Below are 23911 nucleotides of genomic sequence, written 5' to 3' on the forward strand. Positions count from 1 at the left end.
TATAGTGGTATTTTGACCAAACTCCGGGACTAAACAACAACAACAGTGGAAACAACACGGGCAGGCACGGAAAGGTTCAGAATAGGTTGGAATCGTGCCTTTGGGATCACAATGGATGCTTCACAAAAAGGGCGGCGAGCTCTTAGGGAACGAGGAAAGTTGATGGGAAAAGGTTCCACAATCGCATCCTCTTCCTCCAGAGGAACAAAAACAAACAAAACAAAACCCTAGGAAGTAATAATTAGCACTGTGATTATTTGCTTCAGCGTTCTAAGAGCACTTAATAATAAGCTTTAGATGCACATGCATTAGTTTGATATCCCCTTTCTCACAACAACTGAAATCATTTGAAAAGCAGTACACATTCCTATAACACTCAACACTTTCTTCAGAAAAGCCAATTTTTTTTAAAAAAAAATGTTCCATTCTAGTTTTTCATTCCTGTTTGCCTTCCTTAGCTTGGCTCATCTCTGCGTTTGTTTGCTGTACACATTGCATCGGTGCCTGTACAAGCTGCAACATTTTAAAATGATAATAATAACGTGGGATATGTTATGACACTTCAGAGAACGATATTTTGTAGATAAAGGATTAAAATTTTATTAACCCATTTGCTGATGAAGCCCATTTTTTTCCAGTTCAAGTAAGAATCTTTGCACACCAGAGGCTCATCTGAAGTCACCAAAATTCATGCACCACATTAAAGTAGATGAGAATGATGTGCCAAGCCAGGTTTGCAGCTGCTGGTGCTGTAAAGACCCCCCCCCTTGAGTAATAAACGTTTTAGAGGGAAAACAGCTTGGGATGCCAGTTTTGGAGTGGGACTTGGGAGATCTAGGTTCAAATTATCACTGAGCCATGAGGTTGGGAGAGATGATCTTGATCTAGCCCTGGCTGCCAGCCTGACCTGCCCCACAGGGCTGTTGTGAGAATACAGTGGGGGTGAAAGAGACATTCACCACTATGAGCTCATTGAAGGAAAGGCAATCTACTAAATGAATCTAACAAATGGAAAAATAATTAAAGCATATAAGCACAAATAAATAAATAAAGCATATACGTAAGTACAAATAAATAAAGCACAATAAGCATGTGCTGTCAAGTCAATTCTGACTTCTGGTGGCTCTTTTCAGGTTTTCCTAAGTAGAGACTACCCAGATGTGGTTTACCATTCACTTCTTTTGAGGGTGCCCTGAGATTGTGCAGCTTGCCCAAGGCTATACAGGCTGGCTCCACTTGCAGGAAGCACAATGGGAAATCAAACTCCCAACCTCTGGGTCCACCGTGAATATCTTAACCACTGAGCTATCCAAGCAGCCAAAGCCACAGCTAAATGCAACTGAACTTTCTTACAATTCTCTGTATAAAAGAGCATGTTGCACTAAAAGTATCATCATCCTTTTCAACCTTCAACCAAACAAAGCTCTAAAGTGTATGATCCAATTGACAATTCTTCTGAGATGGAAAACAGGGTATCTAACATTAGGACTTCTGTTGGTCACATTCATACAGTGAATTCCTTCAGCTGTCTAATGCATTTGCTACTCTTAACTCATGTGCCAGTTCACATGGACAGAGGAGTAGAAGTGCGACAAGAAAAGAAATGTAGCCTCTTCTTGAGGGACATAGACAACCTGACCTCTGACATGTTTAGTCTGAAGTCTGTGTCCCTGTTTAAGAGAGAGATGTCTTAAGTGTGAATATAACTGCTGTTTGAATACCTGAACCTCCACTGTTTACTCAATAAAAGCCCCTTTGTGCTTTCACAGTGCACCTTTGTGCATCATCAAATGTAGCTTTGTATTTGAACGGCTCTTCCTCAGTGAATGGAAAAATTACTTTGGAGGATTACAACTCCCAGAATGAACCCAGTCAGCATAGCAATTTCCTCTAAGTGCTAGGTAAATTTAAAAGGGACTCACCCTGTTTGTACTTAGCAATACCAAAGTTGCTCAGTATCAGAACAGGGACTCAGGCAGCAGTCTTGAGGTGAATCACAAACCACTTCTGGGTTTGTGGGGCAAAGTGAATGAGCAGAACATGAAAGGGCAAACCAGGAGGGAAGGTCAAGGGGTACACAAGAAGTAGGGTGGCCATATATTATTCTATAGTGAGGACAGTCCTCCATAGGAAGAAGCTATCCTCCTTTTTGGTGACTTGTAAGTGGCCACACTACCTTAACCTATGAGTAGAGACTTTGATTGGTAGTACATGGATCTCCATTCTGAAGTAAATCAAGCCTGAGTGTTCATTGGAAGGCCAGATCCTGAAACTGAGGCTCCAATACTCTCATGAGAAAAAAAGACTCCCTGGAAAAGATGCTGATGTTAGGAAAGTGTGAAGGCAAGAGGAGAAGGGGATGACAGAAGATGAGATGGTTGGACAGTGTCACCGAAGCAACCAGCATGAATTTGACCCAACTCTGGAAGGCAGTGGAAGACAGGAGGGCCTGGCGTGCTCTGGTCCATGGGGGTCATGAAGAGTCGGACACAACTAAACAACAACAACATGGATCTACTCAGCCCGCTCATGTTTTCAGCAAAATGTCAGAGGTTGTCATTTTGTAAGAAAAGGTGCAAGCCACACTACTGATGAATAGCAGGCAGGATATGACATAGCAATTCTAGATGAACATCAGATGTGAGGAGAATGTCCATAAGAGGACATTTTGAAAGAAACTTTTAAACCATTCCTCTGAAACAACTAGTACCCTGTTTTCCCCAAAATAAGACCTAACCTGAAAAATAAACCCTAGTATGATTTTTCAGGATGCTCGTAATATAAGCCCTACCCCAAAAATAAGCCTCACTGAAGTGAAACCCCGCCCTCCACCATTGTGCAGCAACCAGAAGATGACATGACTATAAAATAAAACATCCTCTGAAAATAAGCCCTAATGCGGTTTTTGGAGCAAAAATTAATATAAGACCCTGTCTTATTTTCAGGAAAACACGGTAGTTGTTTTAAAGCAAGATATTTCAACAAAACTACAGCTACCTCTGTTTATTTTCTTTCCCTATATATTTATTTTCAATAAATTTCAGGAAATACAGGGCATAGGGCGTTTTAAGAAGTTATTGAATTCTATGCCTTATCCATTCATTACCCCTTTCTCTCAGTGTTGTGTCCCAAGGTGGTTACTTAGTCACGGTCTTGTGCAATATGGAGAGAAGTAGTATACTGTACTTCCACTTAAATAACAGTAATAATGTTGGATTGTGATATTTGCATGTATTAGTTTGGCTTAGCATTTGCAGGTTTAATGCAAAACTGTCTTTTTGTGTGCAAAATCCCCTCTGTTTTGGTATCCCTTGTCCTCCTTTCTGCCCATGGAGCAGAGGCCACCTTAGCCAGAAGTCCAGACTGAAGAAGAGGCCAAGACCGACAAGTGATCTAGAAGCTAGTACAAATGAGCTGACGAAAGAAACAAACTAGCAGAAATAACAGGCAAGCCAGAAATTTGCTTCCTAAGATATTCCATTTCTTTTTGGAAATTGGTAAGCGTAACAGAAAAGGACAAAAATGCTAGGAGAAATTGAAGACCAAATATGAAGTAGACAAGCTCAATAAAGGAAGTCTTAATAATATAGGTATCTGTAGTGAGTTACTGAAGGTGGAGGAACAAGGGCATAATGAAGGAAGGCAGTTGTCTCTCCATCAGGTTTTTAAAGAGAGAGACTGTGGCCATCTGTGGGGATGCCTTAGTGGTCGATGTCCTGCTTCAGAGGGGGTTGACTGGATGACCTCCCGTTACCCGTTTTAGCTCTACAATTGTATGATTCCAGGTCACTCTTCAAAAGCAGCATAAGTAGGAACAAAGTTATTTTATTGGTGTGGATGTGCAATGGCTTCAATCACTTCTGAAAAGTCAATTTTTATGCCAGTCTCTTTTCATTTTAAAAAAAATTGTAGTGACAACAAATGTTCGATGAGCACTGTAGCAGGTAATGGAAATTAATTACTGTAAAAACATTAGGAAGAGAAATAAGAAATAATTACTTAAAACTTTGTAGGTTTTGCTTACAACACTATCCCATCCAGGAGGTTCTCCAGTAGCCTTCTTGAGTGGGCAGCCTCAGTCCCAGATGTGAAGGGCTACCACCACCTGCAGTTCAGTGGCTCATTACAGGAGCCAGCAGTCCCTGGATGCCAATAGCTCCTGTAACATTGGCTACTTCTAAGAAAAGAGGCATGAAATCCCCCCTCAGATTTTCATTCTCTTGGGAATTCACTCTAGTGGCAAACATAGAGCACAGAAGGAAAGCATGTCCTCCTAATGGAGAGGTGGGCAGCTTCTGTTCCTTCAGATGCTCTTGGACTGCCATTCCCATCAACTGGAGGGAGAACATCTGGAGGGAGAGAGACGTCGCTTCCCATGACATGGCCTCGCTGGTGTTTGTTCCATGGCCAGGCACTACAGCCTTTGTCAGGAAGTATGGATTCAGGAGCATAAAGTTCTGGGAAGATGAAGAAGTGGCAGTTTCAGCTCTCCAGATGTCACAGGATTACAGTTCCTATCAGCTTCAGCCAACATAGCCAATGGTGAGGACCTGGATACCAACAACATCTGGAGAACACACCTGCTGACCCCTTCCATAGTGAAAGGTCAGGACTGAATACCATTGCAGTATGGCAGCCTCTAGTAACTTAAAGGCCTACAGATATCTTAGAGTACAACTCCCATGAAGCCTAAACACTGGATGATAGGGTTTGTAGTCCAAAACCTTGGTAGGGTACCAGACCGCCTGATATTACATTGCAGTGTTATAACATGTTTGTCCTCTCTTCCCTATTGGCTGCTTAGCAAAGTGGTGGGGGTTTGTTCACTTTTCAGCATAACTCCCAGTGTAACCTTTAAAAACAAGTTTGCACTCCAAGCACAGATACTCATTTGGCCCTCAAAATGCTACTCTTAATGTGGGCTCTGCAGAGTCCAACAGTCCTAACCTGGTAAAATCCAGAGCACAGAGCAGTTATTCCATGTCGTCTAAGAGTTGTAGTCCAAAAAAATAACTTATTAGTTTTGGTAGAGTTCCACTTACATAGAAATCCCATTTAATCTTGCCTGTCCCTGGTTCCCACATCATCACGAAGAAAGCATTACAAAAAAATGACAACATGTACAAAGCGCTTTACAATCTTTATCTCATCTGTCCTCACAACATCCCTGTGAGGTAGGTCAGTACTCCTTGGGAATGAAAGGGGGGGAAGTGTCCAAAGTTCACCTAGAGTATCCATGGCTATGGTAGAATTTGAACTCTGATCTGAGCTTGGGTTTCTAGGCCCTGGCACCTTTCACCACCTTTATAATCTGTTTCAACCCTAGGAGAGCTGAGGTCATGGCCTACATTGGTCATTGCTAACAACCGTCTCCAGATATATACAAATATAGCACTCATCTCTGATCTGTCTCTCCTTCTTGTCAGTCAGTACGTGTAGCCTTTCCCATAAGGTTGCCCCCCAGCATCTTGCAGGTAAGCCACACCTTCATCCAGGTGGGAGAGAGGCACTGTATCTTCTTCACTGATGTGCCACTCAAGCTCTGCCTTGAGGGATGGGCGCTGATTGTCAGGGAAGGCAAGGGAGAACAGCGCTTCAGGCTCGCAGACAAACTTGTACACGTAACGCTCACCAGCCACCTGGAAACAGGAAGAAACACAAGTTTGTTCAGCAAAACTCCCCTCTGGATGACCACCAGGACCAGGGTTATGATGTAACATGATGGAAACAGCCTGAACAGTCTGTGATTTCTTCATCTTAAGTGCCAGTTAATGAGAAAGGGGTGGACTATCTGGGGTACTTGAAGCTATTCTCTTCTGCATATCTCTGTACTTCTACTGCAAATCTCTGTTAGTTCTACTGGATAGCAAAAGGAATTTTAACAGCAATTCAAAAACACTGCAACATAGCCCATTTGAGTTTTGACTAACAGTTCTGGGAGCTGTAGTCCAGAAAAATAATTTAGTAACCTCTGCTCTAAATCCTAGCAAAAATCACCTTTTGCATGATGCCTTTTTCATAGTAGTAACGAAGAGAACGGCTCAACTTGTCATAGTTCATGGCTGGGCGGTTCTTCTGGATGCCCCAAAGTCGTGCCACCTGGAAGATCCATCACATGTGTAGAGAGGAGAGACAGGAAGAGAGAATGTGGGGAAGCCACGTTAAGACCTTGGTATCGTTTTTCTTTTAAACCCTAATTGGGCCTTTTTCTGGGCCTGCAAGCTGGAGAGTAAGGCTGAGGAGGAGGCAGCCTCTGTGTATGTGCAGAGTGCCCTCCTCCTTTCAGCAATGTCCCGTTGCACATTATGCAGTTCTGGGATTGCCTTGGAAAAAAAGATAATTTTATTCTATTTTTAAAAATTCAAATGAATAAACATTGCTGTAGGGTTGCTTTAAAAGAAAGAAGAAAAGGAGTGTCTCACCTCCTCTGGCTCAATGAGCTTGAATTCCATTCCCCGGCCAGTCCAGGCAATAAAATGGGAATTGCTGGGGTCATCCAGCAAAGCCACTAAGAACTGCCAAAGCTGCAGAGACCCACGGCGTTGATAAGGGGGTCCTTCACGGTACCCACCACCTTCTTGCTTGAGGTCTAACAAAATACAGCAAATATCATCATCATCATCATCTTAAAACTGCAGAGCTGGAAGGGATCCTATGGATCATCGAGTCCAGCTCCTCTCAAGGAGTCACAGTGGGGAATCGAACTCCCAACCTCTGGCTCCGCAGCCAGAGACCCTAAACCATTGAACTATCCATCGCTACTTTTTCTTACAAATCCTCCCCGTACTCAGTCTCAGTGAGACAAGCAATCACTTCAATGTGCCTGGAAATCAAAACTTAATTTCTAGACTTTAATTTTCCTAGAGTAGTATGAGAAAGGCCTGTAAATGGTCAAAACATTGGATATCTATCACTGCATCCAGTACAGTAACAACAAACCCAGGTGATGAGTGGTCAAGGCTTGTATAGGCGAAAACAGGGCCCTCAGAGAAACCTGAGGGATGCTCAGAGTTCATGGAAGAAACAGCATGCTTTGAGGGAACCCGGGGGACCTGGGTTCGGATCTCTCCTCAGCCAACTTGAGTCAGCCATGCTCTGTCAACCTGCTTCACAGGATTGTTGTGAGATTAAAATAGGGGGACAGCCTAGGATGAGATGAGCATTCTGGAGGACAAAGAACTCAGAAAAGTAACATTTTTTAAAAAAAGTAACTTTTGTGAGTTCAGGGGAAACAGCTTAAGTAACCAAAGGATCAGTCTTGTTAGTGAGACAGTGGAATTTGAAGCTAGAAATATGCCCTTGTTTTTCCACTTGGAAGGCTCACTGAGAGGATCTGGCCAGACTTTGTAGGAACAAGCACGCTGGTTCAAAAGAGATGGGGAATCTGTTACCCTCCAGATATTGTTGACTACAACTCCCATCATGTAGAATGCAGTCACATCAAAAATCCAACCAGTTCCCACTCCTAGTGCTTTCGGAAAGGGAGTATCTTCTAAACCTGGCCTTTCAGTTTTTATTATTACAATTATTTATTTATTTTTCATGTTTAAATTGTGTTTAGTTGACTGTTAGCTGGCTTAAATGTTATCTGTTAATAGAAAGGTGGGATTAAAAAACCTAATTAATTAATCTTCCATCAGCATTAGTGATCAGCATAGTCTCTGGGGCTGATGGGAGTTAGAATTCAACAATATCTGGATAGTCATAAACCATAAACTAAGTGAACCTCTGATCTATACAGTACTTGGCATAGATCATTGGCAAGGGAGATGGGGGAAGGAAATGCATAGTACTCCAAGATTCATGCTGATCCCTAATTCTGACCTCTTGTTGGGCCCTATCCTGTTGCTGCAAACAAACCATGTTTTATTTAGTCCTCTGTATAAAATATAGTGTCTAAAGCAACAAACCATGGCTAACATAAACCATGGCTTAGCAAGACATGATAACACAACCTAGAAGTACCCAGTTTTTGATGAGACTTGAATCAACTAAATTTTTCTTTTCTGTCATATTGGTTGTTGTCTGATCTTTGGAGGTAAGGTATTTGTATACAGACATACTACAGGACAATGTAAATTATAGACTAACTTTGAACATAAGACAGAATGGATTTCTGCCAACTCATGTTCTTGCAGACGGTGTTGCAGAAGAAATAGAACTTTTTATGAATGAACACTGGATACAGCTTCTAGCGGGTTGAGATATTATCCCTCCCTTTGCTGTTTAGCTTAAATACGCAGGTCAGGGCAAGATAACTACTGATGCAGTTGAAAGAACAGTTCAGTTGTGTCTCTGACCTTCAAACTTCTCAGGGACAACACAAACGTCATCAGGGAAAGGTTGCATCTGTTTCTCATAATTGTACCCTGTAAAAATGAGAAAGTATCAGAGATGTTTTGTGTTGCCTTTGGGAGAAGTGAGCAAATTATCACTCAGATTGGCTACCAAAACATCTATTTGAACCTCCAGATCAGTTAAATGTGACAATTGCTCCTCCCAAATTTCCATCTTGGCTAATGCAGCCATTGCTCCTCCCAAATCTCAGATTAGCTAGAATTGGTCCCATGATTATTTTTCAGTCCTATAAAAGCTTCCAGTCTCTCGTGGGCTATACTTGTTCAGCAGTACAGAAACTCTATAGCTGTCTGGGGTGATACATTTTTAATTGCCATTTTATGTGCACCAGGACTGACCTCACAACACTGAAAAAGAGTTCCAGAGCAGTCTTCCCTGAGGCTTGTCCATGGGGTTTTGCTGCCTGAGGTATAATTAACAGTATTTAATACCACTAACTTTTTTGACTCCAATCTATGGAGTCCTGAGATTTATCATTTGGTGGGGGTACTTTGAATTCTATGTTAGAGAATGCTAATGCATTCCTTGAAATGTAATTCTCAGTAGCTCACTAGAAAATCACAGTATTCCATACAATGGAACTATGAAAGTTTAACTGTCACATACGGTATATGTATAACTGCACAGTTTAGGTGCCCTTGTGAACAAAGAAAAGATCCTAAAAAGGTTTCTCACCTAATGTGCCATCAGGGTTGGAATGACCTGGAAATCCCTCCACATTCAGATACATTGAATGGCAGCTTGGAACATCTGTAGACAGATACAAAGCATAGGATTGAATAGAACGAGGCTCTCTTCAGAGGCAAAAAGCTACAGAATACTCTTCCTAGAAGAATAATTTAGCTCCTCCTATCCCTACACTCTGAAAAGTGTGATTTTTCTATACAATTGTTTCTTATTCATTTTCCTGGCATCTTGCTATTATATCACCAGTTCGATCAGTTATTATTGGTGGTGGTACTGTATTTGGATAAAAAGGCAGATAGAATTGCTTTGGTTTTTTTTATGATTACATTACAATTATTTTAGAAGGCTTTACCTTGTTTTTGTAATATATATTATATACTCATTTTGGTGTAAACTCCCTAGAGATTCCATGAGATCAAGCAATATAAAAATGAGGTGAGCACTTATTTGCTCATTCATTCACTCACTCATCTTGGGGGATTTTTATTTTAAGGTGTAATATAATAACTCCTATGAAATATTGATTCAGCCTAAAGGGAGTGGGGATAAGAGAGCAGGGCTGTGAGTAAAAGGTTTGAATCTCAGAAAAGGCGGGAGAGCAGAAGAGGCTGCAACTGCTGTTGCCAGTTGGACTACTAAGGCCCTTGCCAGCTTAGTTTAGGTATCGTTTTTATATGTTTATGTTGGAGGGGTGAAGCTACCTAGTAAATTCATGAATTTTAAATTCATGAATTGTATTGACATTTTATTTTAGGGGTTTGAAGACTGTCCTATGTTATAGATACTGAACCCAGTTGAGGAAGATATCCTGGGTTTCTGTGTCTGACTTTGAAAGCAAAAGGACACTTGAACGCTGCAGAAGCTATAAGCAATTCCTGCATCGATGCTGTTCCCAAGGAATTGGGTGCACAAACTCTAGCATTTTCTTGTTGTAACGGTTCATGTTGTCTGTTATTTGAATGAAAATAAGAAGAGACTTATTTTGCAAAATTGTATTTGCTAGATTCATCAACACTAAGCAAACAGCCCCACAGAATTTTAAAAAGTGTTACAATGGCCCAAATAAATTTAGGAAAAATGGTAGCAAGAAGTAATGGACTTTTCTTCCTTCCTCTTACCCTGTTTCCCCGAAAATAAGACCTAACCTGAAAATAAACCCTAGTATGATTTTCAGGATGCTCGTAATATAAGCCCAAGCCCAAAAATAAGCCCTACTAAAGTGAAACTCTGCCCTCCACCTTGGTGGAGCATTGTGCAACATCCAGAAGAAGATGACATGACTGTAAAATAAAACATCCCCTGAAAATAAGCCCTAATGCGTTTTTTGCAGCAAAAACTAATATAAGACCCTGTCTTATTTTCAGGGAAACATGGTACTAGTCCCAGCCTGGCAAAGAAAAGTCCACGTCTTAAGAAGCAAAAGCTCTACTTCCCACTAGGCTCTTCCCACCCTCCCCATCCCAATTAGTGGTGGTGGAAATAAAGAGACACTAATGTGTGTATTCCTGGCCTAAAAGTTTTAAAGTCAGACAAGCTCCCTGTTTCTTTTTTGTCCAAGAGCTGAGCGTTTGGGACGTTTATTCAAAGAAGGGGAAAAACAAGAAAAGTCTTCAGCAGTTGGCCATGTGTGGCGCTGAGGAAAGAAACTGTGGGGGGGGGGGCTGTACGGGGGGGGGTTTCTGGAAAGCAGCCAGAGGGACGGTGGTTTCAATGAGACACTAAGATGTCCTTTCCATACAGTTCAGAAGCTGTCACTTTCTCCTCATGCCTTTATTTTCTCTCTGGGCGGCCAGCCAAAAGCTGGCTTCCCTGTTACCAGCCAGCGGGGGTGACGTAAGCTGTCCCACAAGGAAAGCATGAGTGGGGCGGGGGTAATCTGACACCTTCCCCTCCCCCCCCCCGCCAGCCCAGTTCCTGGGCCTCCATTTTGTGAATGAAATTCCTTTCTGCTTCATTCAGCAACAGGCTGGCTCAAGGCCAAAAGAGGTGGGTGGAGGTTCAAGGTTATGCAATGCCAGGCCAAGCCCCGGGAAGCCATACAACTAGCTCTCTCTCTCTCTCTCTCTCTCTCTCTCTCTCTCTTTCTCAAGACACAATTTTGCTCATGGCAGTGCCTGTCACTTCAGCACCACCCATCTTTTTTCCACCCTCCTTACCAAAATTGACACCCACCACTCCTAGAAGGTAAAGGTGATAGAATCCTGACCCTCTCTCTGCTCCCACAGCAGCATGCCTGGATCGGATTGAGTGGCAGAAAACAGAAGCCGCCGTGAAAACAAAGAGTTCTGCTCAAAGGAAGACAGTAAGATACGTTCCTACGGGGGGGGGGGGAGTCTCTAACAAGATGTAGGAGCATTAAATTAATACTTCTGTGTACCCCCCCCACCCCCATAAAGCCATATTGAAAAGAGTGAGCACATGCAGGCACCTAAAGGATGTCTAAACAAATATTAAGACCCTCATTCATTTCTACAGCTGTCGTCCAAATGTTGAGGAGGGTAGTTCGTATTGTTAGCCTGTTGCAGGATAAATAGCAAAGGGCCTCATAGGACTTTAAAGATTAACCCTGTGTATTTTTATTTTGGTCGGTGTAGGTTTTTCGGGCTGTTTGGCTGTGTTTGGAACCTACAACAACCATTGGAACCCGGCGTGAAAGCCTTTGAGAATACTGTACATATTTTTATTTTGTTTTGTGTGTTGTTTTTTTTAAGGGACTACTACTACACCATCCAGGCTGCCATTTTCAAAGTACAGGAAAACACAGTTCTCCCCTATTAGCACAAACCAAATTCAACTGGAGAGAACTGTGCCTGCCACACAAGTGTTCCCCTTGCCAGAGGGGGAAAGGGGGGGATAGCAACCCTAATGTGACCAGTTCAGATTTTGAAAAGTTGAGCATTCCAAGCCACGGACCCAGATAGGCAGACCTGTATGTTGTTCCTCACCTCCATATGCTCAACTTTTTAGAATTGAATTGCTTGTTTATTTTTTTGAATCTTGCTTTTTCCATCCCAAAGCTAATGAAGTTTGCACAGCTTGTTATCAACTAAACAAAACAAAATCTCATACACACACCTGAATGAGACACTTCTTGGCCCTACCTGTATCAAATGCATAGTCCATCTGCTCTTGTTTTATCACCACTCCTGCTGTGTACTGGGAGCTGCCTGTGGTCCCCAGTACATTTGCCTGATCATACATAGGATCATGGAACTCCTGCTTGAAGCCCTGTGGGGGATAAGGCAGGCATGGGGCAGATAATGGGCGCTGGTAAGCAGGTGAGTTGTCTGATCCCATGGCTTGAGAGGCAGAGAAGGACTGGCCTGTTTCAGGATGGACCTGGTACAAAGAGCTAGGAAAAAGACAGAAAGAGTGTGTTGTTTCAGGGGCCAACTAAATAACATAGAAATGACCAACAGCCTGATGATCATCCCCCAAATGAAGGAGTTTAGGAAGAGGAATTTACACACAGCATCCTCTCTTTTTTTCTCAGCATAGATCTTGAATCAGCAAAGAAAGAATTCAAAAATGCTAGACGGGTTGTGTGGTTAGAACAGTGGTTCCCAACCTTGGGTCCTGAAGTGGTCTTGGACTGCAACTCCCAGAGGTCTTCACCACTAGTTGTACTGGCAAGGATTTCTGGGAGTTGCAGTCCAAGAATGTCTGGGGAACCAAGGTTGGGAGCCACTGGGTCAGAATGTTGGACTAGGACTGGGTTCTAGATCTAGATTCTGTTCCATTCTGAGCCACAAAACTCATGGGCTGATCTTGAATAGTCCTCATCTCTCAACCTGAGCTAGTTCACAAGGACTGTGAACATGAGAAAAAAAGTCCGACATATGCAACCTTCAGCTCACTGTGGCAGAATACTGTATATATGGAACAAATAAGTAATTTAATTTATATATATATAGACTTCCAATATTTATTTATTTATAGTTAGTAATTTAATTCAATAATTAATGTCCATTTAACTTCCTCTGTTTATTAACTTTCTCTCTACTCAAGTTGAACCAAGTTTTTGAAAGACAAACTTAGGTCTCTGCTATGCACGACTGAACTTTTCAGGAAGTCACAAGAAGGGAAATGCACAGCCTTCCAGATATTTTTGGACTGCAACTGCTACCATCCCTCCACCCTTGGGCATGCCGTCTCACACTGATGGGCGTTAGAATCCAAGCACATAGTGAGGACATATTTCTGATCTCAGTCATGCTGTGCTGAGAAGGTGCCGTAGGTTGGAAGCACAGAGAGTGGGAGGATTTGACACTGAACTACACTCCAGCAAAAAGAGAGAAGAAAAAGAGAAGCCTGGAAAGGACTCATTATAACTTGAATGAGTGACTTCCAGGAATACCAGGCATTGCTAAGTAGGGTTCAGAAAGAATATTGCCTGAAACTCTGCAATATTTCTGCCAGTTTAAGTTGACAGACAATACTAGGCTAGAGGGACTTCCTATGTTCCTAAAATAGTGTTGTATTTAGAGCAAAAATTTTAAAAAGCAATGCTTATTCCCTCTTTTCCAATCTGGAGTTCTTTTCATCTCTCTTTCTTTTGCTCAGGTGGACAATTTCCAGAGGTCTATACGCCACCCATGGGCATCTCTGATCTGGGCTGTACCTACACCACTCCCTTTTTTTCTTTAAAAAAAGAATATTTTGCTGAAAAAGCCTAGGTCCTTAAGAAAGTAACATCCCCAGACTTTGCCTATCCGTTATAAGTTTGCCAGAGCCCTAACCTGTGTATATGCCATAGAGGCAGAATTCAATTTTTGTGCAGAATATGAGCATTCAGGGGTCATAATAACCACTATACCCAGTATGGTGTAGTGCAGCGGTCCCCAACCTTTTTGGGACCTTGGACCAGCTGAGCCTTTGAGAAAGGCACAGGGGGGAGTCCCCATAGGTGTGCGTCAGTGCACGCACATGCGCTCCTGGGCGCATGCATGAAGCGGTGGGGGAGTGCCCACCCACCTGCTGGCACCAGCATGAGTGCTCCTCCACCCCTTTGTGCATGCACAGGGGCCCCTGCACACACGGGCACTTGGGCACATGCGTGAACAGGTGGGGGAGCGGGTGGGCATGCCCCCCTGCACATGCGCGAAGGGATGGGGGAGTGCTCACGCCAGCATTGGCACATGCATGTGCTCAAAGCAGCTGTGGGGAGGGGAGCACGTGCAGGGGGCGGGAGGTCTGTCTTCATGGCCCGGTCTGGCTCAGGCCATGGACTGGCACCAGGCCGCGGACCAGGGGTTGATGACCTCTGGTGTAGTGGACACAATGATGGATGAGGACTCAGGAGGCCTGAGTTTGAATCTCCGTGGAACCTCACTGGGGAAGTGGAATTGGTAAAACCACTCCTTAAATACCTCACTTATTTGAAAGCCCTATAGAGCCACTATAAGTTGGTTCCGACTTGATGGCACATAACAATAAATAATGCTTAACAGGCAGATTTCTCGGATGAGGCAATTTCTTCCTGTTTTAAGTCAATACATTGTAATCTACTCTGCATTTCCAAGAACTGGTGGATAGGGAAGCAAAACTTTTCAAATTATATCTGCCCATTCACTACAATACAGTGGATCCTTGACTTACAGACGGCTTGACTTCCAGACTTTTTGAGTTACAGACTTCTCTGGCCGCAAAATTTAGGTTTGACTTGCAGCCTGAGAATTGACTTACAGACCAGAAAAAAACCAAAATGGAACAAAAACGGCCTGTTACGGGATTAATCAGTTTTCAATGCACTGTAGGTGAATGGAGACTTGACCTACAGACTTTTTGACTTGAGAACCGCCTTCCAATACGGATTAAATTCTCAAGTCAAGACCCCACTGTAGCTTACCTGGGTTCCATAAGGTACGCCCGGCTGGATGCTGCTTGGGCTGGACCATGAGGGCTCGCAAAGTTTGTATCCTGCCTGGAGAAATGTGCAGGCATCAGTTATGGCAGAATACATAGCCCTCTTTACTCTTATCAACAACCTGCACTAAACCTAGCACACCTTTGGATAGCAGATTGGTTCTGAATTGGCTGTTCAATCTTTTATATAAACATCGTCAGACATGAGCTGACAATAAACTCCATTCCACATGTGGATGTTTATGTAACTGAAACAGCATCATCCATACAACAAAGAACAAAGCTACCAGCCTAAATTCTGATAGTGGACAGCTAATAACAGACCATTGGCTGGATATCTCAGTGGTTTAGAGCCAGAGGTTGCCTGTTTGATTCCCCACTGTGCCTCCCAGGAGAAGAAAAAGCCTGTGTGACCTTGGGCAAGCTGCTCAGTCCCAGGTTTCCCCCGAGGAAGGGACAGGTAAACAACTGCTGAGTATTCTCTAGCTGGAAAATCCTGAAAAGCATTGCCATATGTCAGAATTGACAAAGGCACATTGTTGTTGTTGTTGTTGTTGTTGTTGTTGTTGTTGTTGTTGTTGTTGTTGTTATGCCAAAGAGTAGAAAGGAGGAAGAAGAGAGAAGCAGGTGAGAAAAATGAATTGCTTCCAAACTGAAATGTTCTTATATCTGTCTACTCAAAAATAAGCCCCACTGAGTTCAATGGAACTTACGTAAAAGGTAAGCATTTCTAGGACTACAGCTTTAGTCCTCATTCCCATCAGGGAAAGAAACTACAAACATGAAAATGGCAGATCACCATCGGGTTTCCTGGCCTTTGATTGAGATACCTCTCAAGCTGTCACGTCTCAAAACGGGCATGGTGGCTTCTGTGCCCCTCTCCACCCTGCAATGCTCTAAATCTTTCTGGCAATCCTAGGCCTATAGAGAAAAAAAAGCAAGGTGGGGGGGTGGGAAGACTAGAAATAGATTTGGAAGGAATTTGAAGTAGGAAAATGAACAGCTTGGAAAAGTTACTTTTTGAGTGAGAGTTCCCAGAATTTAGCAAGCAGCACGGCCACAGGGGTATGCTGGCTGCTATACTGTGGGAGGTATAGTCCCCAAAAGTAACTTTTCCAAGCTGTAGTTGAATGCCCCCTTCTCCAGTGCTCCTGTGAGAATCAGAATCACATTCCCTGCACTGATGTAAAGGTGTTCTTCTCTTGTTTCCAGCCAGAAGATCCCATCATAACCTCCCACACACTATGTGTGGTTTTGCTTTCAGGCAGGGATGTGGAAAGTCCAACCCTTCATATCCAGTTGAACTGCAACTCCCACCAACCCTCTGCCTTGACTTTGCTGACAAGGCTGTTGGGAACTGCTGTCCAACAACATCTGGAAGGCCATACACTCCCCACCCTTGATATAGATCAGCCTCATCCATCTCAGGAGTGGAAAACATGTGGCACTCCAGCTCTTGGTTATCAGTCCGTGTCTAGAGCATCTACAGCAGGCAGGCATTAGAACCCAAGAACATCTGGAGGGCCACACTTCCTCCTAAGCTGTCAAGCTTTTATGGGAAAGAAGAATTTGGAAGGAGGGTTTAATGGAACAGACACAGCAGTGGCACTATATAGATGTTTTCAGACCAGGATTCATGAACCTTTTTCTTTCCTGTCAAGCAATGTGTTTCCTCTGGTGAAACATCTCAGGGGCCACAAGCTGGTCATATAGGAGGGGAAAATATCAGAAGAAGGCATAGCAAAAGGAAGTCAACGTGGTGTAGAGGGTAGGACCAGTGATGGGAGCAGAACATTTTCCAAAACACAGGTGTTTCCATGTTCCTTTCTTTTAAAAATATATTGTTTCATAAAGTTCATTAAGAGAAATAGATGCCAGCAGAATATAATGCAAGCTTGGCAGTTTCAAAATTGGAATTGATGTTTTTTCAGGTTATTATCCCTAAGGAGCATGTACACACAGGCAGATATATTTTATTCATTTGAAAACAGGAAGGTAAAATATAGCAAATGCACATATTAATCCAAAACAAGTTATGAAATCATGTTTAGGTCTGATTAGTAGGAAATACCAAACCTACGCAAATAAAATTGTGATTCACTTTTGTTTCACCTTAAGCAGCAACAGAAAATAGAGCTTAATTCTCTTTTCTTGGGTGGGCCTGAAAAGTTTATTTCCTTAAAGTCTATTAAGAGTTTTTGGTTACTCAGAAGTAGTCATAATTGTGTCTGTTAATGAGATGAGAGAAAATCTGGGTGGGTGTTAAATATTGGAGGGAATGGTTGTCTGGGGAGAGAATTAGGGCAAAAGATTGGCTAGGAGATTCTGGTGGTAAATGCACTAAAATTAAAAACTTGCTATGTTGTTGCATGCTCTTAACAGCAATCAGATGTCACATTGTTGTGTTCATTCTTTGGACTTATCTTGGTCTCATGTTTGAGGTGAGCTCTCTTGTGGGAGCTTGAGAATCTTTGACAGAATGTCTAGCTGTGTCAAGATGGCTTGCCTTGACTACAAACAAAATAATTGCTGAAATTTCTTCACATCCTCAAAGTAAAACCAAAAGAAATTCAGGAGGGTTGTTAAGCACAAAGCATAGAAATGGGGAAATAAAGATTCTTTCATAGGAAACTAAAAGTTTTTGGAATGGGAGGGCTTTTTTGCCATAGAAGTAACTCTTTTCTGCAGCTGAAAAGAACTTTGCTCTTCCTCCATATATGGGGTCATACTATATAGTGAAATCCTCCAAAATACAGAAGGACCCAGTATCTGCTGTGATGTCTTAAACTTGCAGGTATGACGGAACCCTATAAACAACATACAAGGAGGTGGGACATAGGTCACAAGGCAGCGACCTTACACATTGTATATAATGCTGTGGCAAACCACCGATAAGTGAAACTGTGGATACCGATACTGTGGATATGGGAGTCCTTTGTTGTTGTTTAGTCGTTGTCATGTCCAACTCTTTGTGACCCCATGGACCAGAGCATGCCAGGCCCTCCTGTCTTCCACTGCCTCCCGGAGTTGGGTCAAATTCACGTTGGTAGCTTTGATGATGCTGTCCAACCATCTCGTCCTTTGGGAGTCCTACTATATAACATTTGGAAAGTTCTTGACTCTGAAGAATGGGAAGCATTGAGCCAAAATTCTTCAGAAAATACTTTTTTGCAGGGAAGCATTTTGAGATTTTTCTTGCTCTTATTCCTCCAGGAAAAGAAAGTCATTTTGCAGAATTATCTCCAATTTCTCTGCACCATTTATTTTTATTTTTATTTTGCCAGTTGAAACCCTAATACCTCCCTCACCATGTCCTAGAAGACATGAGGTGGGCAGCAACGGGGGGGGGGGGGGAGAATACAAAATGGCAGCCCAGGGACCACACAACTACCATTATCACCACTTGCAGTGGAAGTGCAGAAAAATGACCATCCTTACAGTAAATAAACAAACGAACCTATGGTGCAGCACTGCTAATGGTGAGCAGAAGTGGTCAAAGAATTTCTGATAAATGGTAAAAGAATTTATCCTTCTTTTGGATAAATGTGATGAAATAGATTACACAATTTGCTGCCCACAGATACAATGGAGAGCTATGAAAGGCAATTTGTGTGTACAGCTATAAAATATGGATGCTAAGCAGATCATACTCCATTTAGAGCACTGGAACCTAGAATGACTCGGTTTCAAATCCACACTTTACTATTCAGTTCACTGTAACCTCACTCTTACTCTTCACTTAACCTACCTCATATGGTTGTCATGAGGACGAAAATGGGGAGGAGGAGAGCCATAGCTGCTGCTTGAACTCCTTGAAGGAAAAGGACAGGACATAAATGGAACAAAGAAATCAATAAATATAGAGATTTAAGGTATTATGCATTCTTGGTAATGTGAGAAATGAAAGATTTCAGAAAAAAAGATTTGGACCAGAGTTTGGAGAAGTTACTTTTTGGATTACAATTCCCCAAAGCCAAGAACCAGCATGGCTACCATGACATGGCTGTCATACTGGCTGGAGGATTCTGAGAATTATAGTCTGAAAAAGTAACTTTTGCAAGCACTAGTTAGCACAGAACACTGAGGAATGGTTAAGATAGTTTAAGCTATCTTAACAAGATTGCAGCAGGGAGTCTAAGCAAAGATGAAGAAAACCAGAGAGGAACATTACAAACCAAAGTAATAAGCAAAATGTCCTCCTTATATACCATCCCATAGCACTTAAAGCACTCTTTGGGCAGTTTACGATTTAATTATGCAGTCTACACATTGCCCCCACCCCCTGGCAAGCTGGGTACTCAATTCACCAACTTAGGGAGATGGAAAGCCAATTGAACATTAAGCCAGCTACCTGGGATTGAACCCAGAGCATGAGCAGAGTTTTGGCTGCAGTACAGCTGTTAGCCACTGTGCCATGAAGCTCTTCAGTCTTCAGAAAATAAAGCAATGGATGGAGAGGAAGGGCCAATTTAAAAAAAATACTATTTTTAGTTAGTTATTGCCCGGGTCCAGAGAGAGAAGTTAAACAGCCTGGTGGCACATTGTTCCATATATTCATCTGGAGACAGAAGAACCCACGATAAGCCAAGACAGGACAGCAGGTTGGTTAGAGGAACATGGTCCATGGGCACAAAGAACAATCGAGAGAGTAATGAGATCTAATACACTATGTGAATTTTACACATGCACACACATTTATTTTACAATCACCATCACAGTACAAATATTTGGGACCATCCACTGAAAATGAGAGCCAACATGTCTTAAAGAGAAAATGATTTATATAATGAATGAACTAAAACTTGGAAAAGTTACTTTTCCTAATCACAAGTCCTAGAACCACTCTGCACAGCTACTGGCTATGTTAGATGTAGAATCCTGCGGGTTGTTGAAAAGGACCCAGCAACAGATCTATGGACTCAGACTCCCTTGGCTGTTACACAGAATAAAGTCCTTAGGCAGCCAGCTCATCCATTGTCCTCTCAATTCTCTTTCCCTTTCAGAGTAACCAGGGACCTTCTCATTCTATAATGAGGAGAACATTTAGCAAAGTGTGGAAAAGTAACTTTTTGGAGAATATTTCCCGTAAATTTTCTAACCCCCCAGGGGACTCCAGGGAGACGTAGTTCAGTTTCTTTTCTGTGTTCTGGGTCTGAACTAGCATGGTATTTCTGAATACACTTTACCAAACAAGAAAGCTTGGCTTAACATGGCTTCTGTCTCCTCCAGTGTTTACCTGGCGTAAAGGCACTGTTCTCCATGGTGGTACTGGAAAGGCTGCCTCTGCCTGCGGGACCCGCAGGCTTCTGAACACGGGCTCTGCTGCTCCTTTTTGATCTTAGCTGGGGGGCTGTGAAGGGCCACTGAGAAGCAAAATAGTAACAGTTATAGTCCTTGTCATGTCGGACTATATAGGACTATAGCACGCTTTGCTTTGCCATCATCACCATCATCACCACCACCATGCAAATGTGAGTCATCAAAGCAGATTCATTCCATGTACACATACAGTCAGTTTATGTCAGTGAGGTTCAGGGCTAGCTGTGCCATTAAGCCAAAAAAACAGGATCCTGTACACAGCAGACCTCAAATGACCCATCAGCAGTCTGATCTGACTCTCAAAGTGTCCCCAAAGCTACCCCCCATGTGAATCTGCCCCCCTCATGCTCTTCACTCTACATAGAGTCACATTTATTTTTCTTTATATGACTGTATGGAAGGTTAAAAAAAAATGTTTAAAACAGTCATTCCCAGTCTTGGGCCCCCAGATGTTCTTAGACTAACTCCCAGAAGCCTTCACTACTAGCTGTGCTGGCCAGGATTTCTGGGAGTTGTAATCCAAGAACATCTGGGGACCCAAGGTTGGGAACCACTGGCTTAGATAAAGAGCAGAGATTACTGGTCTTCCAGATGCCTGTGATACTCACATTATTAAGTATACTGGAAAGGGCTGAAGGGAGTTCAAGGTCCAAAACATCTGGAGGGCCACATGTTGCCCACCCTAGCCTTGGGGTTGTCACAAGGGTGGCCACTTCAAACAAAGGACAGGTCTCCTTGCTCTTTAATATGTGCGCAAGAGGAAATTTTAACAGGTGTATCTTGCATAACAAGCTACACAGGCTGAAACTAATCCTTCTACACAACGATTAAAGGGACGGGATCCCTGTTCTCCATTTCATGGGGCTGTCCTACTGGTCAGTCAGGTCAGAGTCATTGCTCTCATTAGAGAACAATGGAAGGTGGGAATCATTATTCTCCCTAAGGAATAACTGTGTATGATGCTGGTTATTTTAATTTATATCTCTGCAGGAGCTTGGGAACTACAAGGACTATGATTCTTAGAATTCCTGGCTATGGTGCTAGCCAAGTATTCTGGGATTTGTGATCCATTAAGGCAAGACTGGTATTTCCAAGGTTAGATATTTGCAAAGTAAATGAGGTGCTTTCTAAAATTTAGTAGGAAAACCTAGAGGCGCGCGCACGTGTGTGTGTGTTTGTGTGTGTGTGTGTGTGTGTGAGAGAGAGAGAGAGAGAGAGAGATTGGGTGTGGAGTTGACCTGTTTTTTTTGGGGGGGGGGAATGTTTCCAGAGGCTTCTAGGAACAGGCATTTATTGGTGTAGGGATTCCCCCCCCCCCAAAAAAAGGCTTCAAGCTTTAATCATGACATGGACATAAGAAATTACCACTGTTAAATAGAGAAATGAAGTAGGATCTGTGTATTCTCGAAAGCTCGGCCATTTGAAGAGCGCTGAGGCTTAGGGCAGAAGTATTTTTAAGAACCCAAGCTGCCAGAGCGCTGAACTGCTGACTTCAGTGGAATGGATCAGGCTGCTAGAGTTCCAGACATTGACATCATACTCCAGCAGTCATATCGTATCCTTCCGGTCTTCCCCACTAAAGCCCTACCTTCCCCAACGCCTGCCATCTCCCCAGTCGCAGTACTTACAGTTTTCTGAATGAAAGTCAGGAACAAATTGCTCATCACTGTCTGGAACCTGAGCTGCAAAGTGCAAGAAAGAAGGGCAAGTAACATTTGGCATCCCTCGCAAGGCATTTATTAAAAACAGGCACTAAAAGAAATATGAGGTTCAGCGGGGGGGGGGGGGGGGAGAAAAAAGGAAAAAGAAAAGGAAATCTAGATGCCTATGAGTTCAGAGCAGATTACAGCCAAGAAACAAAAGCAGGTTCACCCCTCCCTTGGAACTGCAACCACTTTGACATAGTCTTTTCCCTAGGAGATTTGCTCAGGAGCAAGGCTGTCTCTTTCCTCACTTCTCTGAAACATTGGAAGGAAAGAAAGAGATCGCACATACTTGGCAATATTTCTCCTTTTGCTTTTACTGACCGTACAACACCAGTTGCTTAAACATTCAGATCAAGTGGGGAAAGGAGCAAAGGGCCTCCAAGCTGGAAACCCAGATGAAAAGACAAGACTGGGTAAGTCACTAGCCTTCAGGGATCAAGCCAAACACTGCCAGCCACAGCAAAATACACGCCGAGAGACCCAAAAACAAACAAACCAACCAACCAGGCCACAGCGGCCACAGATGACATAAGATGCAGAAAACTTGAGCAAAGGAGCCAAACCACAGCTTTTATTGCCTTCGCAAGATGCGTATTCAGGGACTTGAATCATCGCTGTAGCTCTCTTCCAAATCCTTTTCAGAGTTGCCAGAACTTCTCCTATCTTAGAAATCTCTGACAAAGCCATTGCTCCCTCCGAAATCCAGCCACGCTGGCTGTCTTCGGCCGCTCCAGAAAATAATGTGACCAGAGACTGCAACCGAGCATATGTAACAAAAAAACAAAAATATTGGGACACCTTTAAGGTTAATTGATTTATTTCAGTGTGAGCTTGTATGGATTACAATCCTGCTTCTCAGACAGATAAGAGTATGTACATTATTTAGGCCACAGAGAGGTGTGTGTGTGTTGGGGGTGTGTGTGGACCCATTGAAATAGGATACTGACCTGGGTAATGAACTTTCAAAGCGACAGCTATTACAAGTAATGAACATAATGATAGCATAAATATACTGGCAATAATAGGCTAGTGTACGTTTTTGTCAGGCACACAATGGCCTTACTGTCTTGGAAGTTTTGATGCAAAGACTTTTGCTTTCAGGAAGGCGTTGGCTGGGATGAAGCCAGAAAATAACTTTCTATCTGAACTGAAATTATAGAAATAATCAACTGATTAATAGGCATATTGATATAGAGAAAATTAGCTTATTAATGTGCCTGTGTAAACACACAAGCAATGTGCCATTGAGCCACTTCTGACTTATGCTTATCCTTATCAGTTGTTTCTAGAGTTAGGGTTGTCAGTCCCTCCTTCTGGCAGTGCAACTTGCCCAAGGATGCAAAGGGCTGGCTTTTTTCCAAGAAGACACTGTAGAGAATCAGACTTCCAACTGCTGGCAGGCGCTGTAATCCACTGAGCCATCAAGCCAGTTATACCATGTGTATGTGCTAAAAAGCCCCAGCCTCTTTTTAGATCTCTGTTTCAGGCTGTAGACGTTTACAGTGGCTTCACTGTGGCTCAAGGTTTTTCTAGAAATTGGGAAAAAGGGAAACTCAGGTGTAAGGACTAGCAAGGAATAATGTGCAAAATTACTAGGAAGATGGTTAGGGAGTCCACAATGCAATCTTAGACAGATCCTCTGAGAAGTAAATCTTACTGAATGCAAACCATTTACTTTCAGTTACATATGCCTAGAGCTACTGCCTTGAAAGTTAAGGAGCAAAAATAGGCAGCAATGACATATTTTGATATGGAGGCCAAAAAAAAAATGTAAAAAGGAAATTTTGCCAGGCTTTGAGTACATAATGCCTTCTTGAGGCAAGGGGCCCAGGGCTACATTTATGCTGGACTACAATTCCCATCACCCCCAGACCAGCTCCCCCCATCTCATTTGTTTGCTGAGCTAAGGGTGGTGATCACAAAAACATGGAATAACACATTATGAATATATGGAACTTACTGCCACCAGAAGCAGT

At 42.8% G+C, this 23911-nt stretch overlaps 1 protein-coding gene across 3 annotated transcripts in view; it reads right to left on the reverse strand.

Annotated features, from left to right (window-relative positions):
• Positions 1–5121: 5121 nt before the first annotated feature.
• Positions 5122–23911, reverse strand: part of ETV4 (ETS variant transcription factor 4) — a 32668-nt gene continuing 13878 nt past the window's right edge. For all 3 annotated transcript variants that reach the window (XM_020794076.3, XM_078377963.1, XM_020794077.3), the window contains 10 exons: positions 21858–21911; positions 20147–20273; positions 18659–18721; positions 14894–14968; positions 12147–12397; positions 9034–9108; positions 8301–8369; positions 6423–6589; positions 5998–6099; positions 5122–5639 (listed from right to left, as the gene is read on the reverse strand). In XM_020794076.3, coding sequence (XP_020649735.3) covers positions 5427–5639; positions 5998–6099; positions 6423–6589; positions 8301–8369; positions 9034–9108; positions 12147–12397; positions 14894–14968; positions 18659–18721; positions 20147–20273; positions 21858–21911 — 1196 coding nt within the window. In that variant the 3' untranslated portion in view covers positions 5122–5426. The remainder of the gene's footprint in view (positions 5640–5997; positions 6100–6422; positions 6590–8300; positions 8370–9033; positions 9109–12146; positions 12398–14893; positions 14969–18658; positions 18722–20146; positions 20274–21857; positions 21912–23911) is intronic.

Source organism: Pogona vitticeps, chromosome 6 (genome assembly GCF_051106095.1).
Source record: "Pogona vitticeps strain Pit_001003342236 chromosome 6, PviZW2.1, whole genome shotgun sequence".
Taxonomy (NCBI): domain Eukaryota; kingdom Metazoa; phylum Chordata; class Lepidosauria; order Squamata; family Agamidae; genus Pogona; species Pogona vitticeps.